At 36.7% G+C, this 6,070-nt stretch overlaps 1 protein-coding gene across 1 annotated transcript; it reads left to right on the top strand.

Moving 5' to 3' along the window:
- Positions 1–2,539: 2,539 nt before the first annotated feature.
- LOC108669573 lies at positions 2,540–3,390 on the top strand (the record flags this gene model as incomplete). The annotated part of the gene is given in 1 exon segment (XM_047879712.1): positions 2,540–3,390. A coding segment is annotated over 1 exon segment (615 nt). The 3' UTR covers positions 3,179–3,390.
- Positions 3,391–6,070: the final 2,680 nt, after the last annotated feature.

Here is a 6,070-nt window from a genome sequence, read left to right as displayed (position 1 = left end):
GACGATTGAATACAGGCAGACTACCCCAGCTGGCTGCTGCATTACTCAAGGTCAACGGTAGCAAAGCTGCCAAAGGCCGCTTTTTTCCTTTTTTCTTTATCGCTACGATTAAATTCGAGGAAGAAACAATCTAAAGATCAAATAGAGCTTTATAATGTTCAAAGCAAACAGCCTAAAACGGAGTTTGCTCTAATTCTCATATTCTCAACGACCTAAATAACGGTACAATGTACTTTAAGGTATTACTTTCGTGAAAAACATTACTGAGAGTCGTCATACCTCCCTAATTATGCAAGAAAAAACTAATTGCATTGTATTCAAAAGTTTCCAATCGATTATTTTCAGAAATGCGTCAACGTCACAAGTTGGAATCGTTACTGGAATTTCTCGGGACGGTAGGCGTTTTAACTGGCAGAAGCTGCTACCAGCTTTAGTACATCACGTGGAAGCTTAATTAATCACCCTAAGAAATGCGTAAAAAGGCTTAAGGACGTAGCCCAGGTAAGACCCTGCACCTGTAGGAAGATGCATTTCGGTCCCAAGCTTAACACCTGTCCGATTTTTTCTAGCTTAGGTTTCAGGGAAAAACTAACAAACTTGTTGACCGAATGTCCCTAGAGGCTAGGAGGCGTGATGCTGTCACGACTTGCCGGGACAACATAAAATTTTTCAAGTGAATTTTTTCCGGGTCGCTCGGAGTGACCATTTTTGAGGCTTAAGTAGGTGTTTATTTCACACCTGTGAATTTAATTGCAGGTTGGAGTCGACTTATCTTATTTGAAATTTTTTATATGCCTTATTTGCCTACGACAAAACTGTTAAATAATTTTAGGAACGTGATAAAGCTGGGGAGCAATCTCATTTTAATTTATTTTTACATTCTCTCATTGGGTTATTCGAAGAAGTTTTAAATTTTGAATTTATATACATTTTTCTGCAAATTTGAATCGACGAAGATTTTTCTGAATTTTTATATTTACATAATTTTTTCCGTATTATGTGCTTATTTTCCACTTCAAGTGTCCGGATGTGTCTTGAGCGAATTAACATGTCCAGAAAAAGAAAAAAAAATTGCGCAATAGAACGAATATTAAAAGTTCAATTCTAGTAATTCGAAGAAAATTATGAGGCACTTCGCCTTCCAATTAAATGCAGACTAATACCTATTATCGCAAAAGCAATAAGTGGGATTCAATTTACTGTTATACTCCATTAAACACATTAGTAACACGACACCGATAGTGGAAAGTTTTTAACGTAATGCTATAGCCAGGAATACCTTTCTCTAATTTACGTTTGAAATTAAATAACTCGCTTAAAATAATATTCTTTTCAATAGCAAAATAAAAAAAAAGTATAAGGGTACAGCTCTATCAGAAATCTGTACCGAGAAGGGATTATTTATATTGCCATGTTAATCCTAGCACCTCAAAAAATAAGGTTGCTTAGAAAAAAGTTTGAGTCGTAGACTAGGCCTGCTACTCCTCGGCGTAAAACAAGAAGCTGGCCAATGGTTGCACCGGCGTCCAGGGTATATAAGGGAGGTCATGGGCTCTTTTCCTCATTCTTGTTCTAAGCTTGGAACTGAACACACAACTGCAGCTCCTGCCAACACTCCACACTTCAAAATAAGGTGAGAATTTTTGAGTTCAGTGTTGTAAGTACGTAGAGAAGGAGCATCAAACTGACATTTTCTCAAGTCCTGGAAAATAATTATCACATTCAATTTTTTATATATTTAAATTTATTTCGTCCAATTCGGTAAAATGCTCATTTCCCTGCCAGAATTTTACGATTATTTGAAAACATAATACACCCAGACGTATCATTAATCATTTTCATAACATTATGCATCATAAAAAAATCTCAACCGCAGTCTTGCATATTAAAGGAAGCCGCTAATTACTATTATAGTGGCTGTTGGTATGGGATTTTAATTCCTAAAACAGCGAGAAATTTCTCACGATTTTGATTGAAAAGCGTAACTATGAAGTTAGGAGTCTGATTTCCACCAAAATGGTCATTATTACGGTAGATCGCGAGTGAAGTCATCGTAAAATATTGAACGATTTCGAATTAAGGTGCAAGTTCTTTCCAAGATGAACTAAGTTGAAATATTTTCAGTTCGAACTACCGTAGAATTGTTACTTTCACAATAGTGAAATAATTGAATAAATGACGTGCCCTTCTAAAGTACAGCGTGAATATATGTGAATGGCATAATATATATATAAGTGAATGTATGGGATAAGTGTGAAACTATAGGTGGAACAAGGAGCATGAGATAGACAAAGTTTATCAGTATATTGCTTGTCCGTCTCAACGCGAAAAGACTTTGTCCTCATGTTTCAACTAGTAAAATTGCACAGATCACATAATAATTAGAATTACATCCGAATCGTGAAATGTCTATACATAATTAGAATTTCAGATCAATTGTATTAGCTTGATTGGTGATGTAAATTTTCAATTCTTCATAAATATCAAGTTAACGTCAGAGCTATTTTTTTGTTGAGATTCGCTAAATGTCCGTAACTTAAAAGGATGTTCTTATTGATAACAGATGGATCAGCACTCGCACTACCAACCATCAGGCTCTCCAGTCTCCTACACCCATGTTAGAGATCTCGACTCTTCCGACCTGTGGCGTCGTCGGAATGGATTAGATCCATGCAGCAGACGCTCTCCACTGCATGGCGACAACAAAAGACACGATGACGACGAAGCTGCCAGACATCAGATGCATCAGCAGCGAGACCAAAACAGGTTAATGGAAAGAATGAGCCATCATCACGTGCAAGGACAGACAACTAAGAGGAAAAACGTCAGAAGACGCTTCAATCTCAGCACAGAAAATAGAATGGATATTATTTCTCCAATGAACGCTTCATCGAACTGGGATGTAGCTGAGCAGCGATCTGAAGATTCCATATCATCTGTAGAATCTTCTTTGTACAGCGATGAAGATGATGCAGCGCTGCAAGATGGGTTTGAGCAGCTACGTAAGGCTGCTATCCCCGATCTGTCACCTTCTCAAGAGGTTGATCATTATAGTCTCTTGAAAACAGCCATTGCAAAAATTGGTTGGTTAACGAACGTGCTAGAAGATCATCATAAGAGTTCTCCAAATGATAGAGGATCTTTCTCAACAGCTCTTACAGCCAGCAATGAATTATAGGATGAATAGCAGACGTTAAGCTCAAGATAGGTTGGTTAACTAACGTGCTGGAAGATCATCATAAGAATTCTCCAAACGATAGAGGATCATTCTCAACAGCTCTTACAGCCAGCAATGAATTATAGGATGAACAGTAGACGTGGAGCTAACAGGACAATACCAGATGAAGTCTTGTGATGTTCAACATGTATCCTACTAATAATAGAATTAATGGTGGCAATTTCAAGTAAAATTAAGGAGATTTTTTATTCGATTCTTAAGGTAATTTGTATTGGGTTTAAATAAAAAAAAATTGACACCGATATCAAGTACTTTTTTCCTTCAGTATGATGACGAGATGATAAATTTAAAATTTTAGATGACTACTTCCTTTAGAATAACATTTAGGCTGAATAACTCCTGTCAACATGAACACTGGCAATATTTGCGACTAACACGGAAAAGTTCACGAACGAAAGGTTGTTCAATTGATAGGCAGCTAATTAAGGTTATAGACGATAATCAAGACACGGGGAACGTTTTAATATTCAAAGCTAAGCACAAGCTGCAGTGATGAGGGAAGGTTACCACGTCAGTTACAAGGAACGAATAAGAAAAATGGTCCTCATGAAGGAATGCCTAGTAATGTTGCACGAGGTATTTCTAACATGTTAAGTGCGGCACGGCCCACCGGTGTGTTGCAGAGTCTTTTTTTCCGGATCAAGTCCGTGATTTAGGTTTTTTTTAATTGCGTTGTCACGCAAAAATTTATGATGTCGGTACCTCCTTATACAATTTTGAAAGGTACAAAAAACTGAAAATTTATTTTTTTGTCCGCGGACTTGGCCGTTTTTAGGTCATCTGGCAACCCTGGTGGGTCGAGCCGCACTCAACGTGTTAAGTCAAGAGAATAAAAGTCATTACCACTGAATACAAGGCAACGCGTGCATCCTATCTTGCCTCCAATGAGAATGTGAAGAAAAGATCCGTCAAGTGTTCGAATATGAGAAATAATCGACGGAAATACACGATTATCTGATAGGCAGGCACTTGCACGGAGCACTCAATATGCAATATGCAGAAAGAAAACTACCTACAGTGCATTCTCCGCTTCATATTCACTTAATAATACGTTCCTTATACGAGGGTAGCGATAAAGAAACTAAAAGTATCACTAAGACGCTTATTTTCTATACATTTGAAAAAATACGGCACTCCTCAGATCTATCAAGATTTATTCATGCGTCGGATCATCAACGAAATGTACAATACTTTGTATAAGAATATAACCGATCTTCTACCAAATCAAAGGAATAAAAGAACAGAAGGAATGCAAAAGTAACATGAAAACGAAAAAAAACATTCATCCGCAAGCCTAAGACTGGACATCAATCTATACATATTTCTTCGTCACATTCACTACAATAGAGTGCAAGAAAAGCGAGGAAATAAGAACTTGGAATCACATCATATGTTCTTAGTGATAGCACAACTTCATAAGCTGGTAGCACCACATAATTAGTTACACATTACTTCTCTATTCAATATCTTGGATAAGGGATTCAGCTTTGACAATACAAATTCCAAATATCATGAGATTACAATCAGTAATAAGAGATTCAGAAGTACAATCAGAAGGTTGCATACATGAGATTCTTAATTGAGATTTCATTCACATTCATGAGATCTTTTTGTGAAGCATTCACATCTGCATCAGGCCACTGCCGCCGACCAGAGAAACTACCTATTTAGGTACGTCGAGGATCAAATTAATGGCATCGAAAAACAATATAATATGTCAGACATTTGAATGCAGCTTAAGAACGGTAATTTCCATATAATTTGCACGAGAAGAAATAAAAATTCCAGGATTATTCCAGTCAATATAAAAATTCCAGTCAATATAGATTGACTTGCTTCATTGGTCAATCATACCGACGAAAAGTAGAAGGAAACTTCGCAACGAAGAAATGTGCCAATAGATAACTTACTTCAAGCCATTGAGCGCAGTGATTTACCATCATCAGCACTCTTAATTACACTAAGTGATTTCTACTTATCATCTAAGCTATGCGAACATACATAAGAGATTTATTTACAGAGACCTGCACTGGACCAAGAGAGTATGAAACTCTGAAGAATGTACGTAACTTCATGAATCTCAGTGAGAGTTGTGCAAGTTTTCCCGCTGTTGATAACAATTAATAATCAATGTTCATAGTTCCACATATCATTTACTCAACTAATGAGCTGAACAAAAAACGCACAAATATTTCTGCAAGATATTCTCTGTGATTGCACAATATTCCTATATTTTCCCTGTAAGAGCGAAGGAATTTTCAATATTTGCTTGGCATTCAACAGTAGGAACAGCCAGCAGCGATTGAAGGAATCATTACGATTAGAGGTCGCATACACTGGAGCCTTGGATGCACTCCTAACGATGAATGTACAAATTAACTTTGAAAAAGTTTAATAGATTAAACACGATACTATGTTCCTAGATTCACGCAGCATTGATCTAGCGACACTTGGGCAGCACAATGAACAGCTCAAATCAGGCGAACGAGCGTAGAATAAACTGCTATAAATAAATAATAATTATGTTTATAAAAACAAATATTGAGGCATGTCTTCAATCAGCCTTTCCGTCTTTTTGGAGGGAGGGGTGGATTTGATAAATTCACAAAACATACATAAATTAAATAAATTTAAATGAAAATTACAATAAAAGAGCAAAATAACCAATCCAAAATTTTTCGTAACATGTATAATGAGCGGAACTATCTAAAGAAAACCTCCAAGTAGCAGAATGATGACTTTGATTTTCGAGCATAGCAACTGAATGACCCGATTGAAATAATACAAAAAGTTTCGGGCAACGTAGAGCCTCACGACAAGTATAAAACTTAC

The sequence above is a fragment of the Hyalella azteca genome, unplaced genomic scaffold, assembly GCF_000764305.2.
Source record: "Hyalella azteca isolate HAZT.00-mixed unplaced genomic scaffold, Hazt_2.0.2 contig3643, whole genome shotgun sequence".
Taxonomy (NCBI): domain Eukaryota; kingdom Metazoa; phylum Arthropoda; class Malacostraca; order Amphipoda; family Hyalellidae; genus Hyalella; species Hyalella azteca.
The sequence above is the reverse complement of the archived record's forward strand: the minus strand, read 5'-3'. Positions and strand labels throughout refer to the sequence as shown.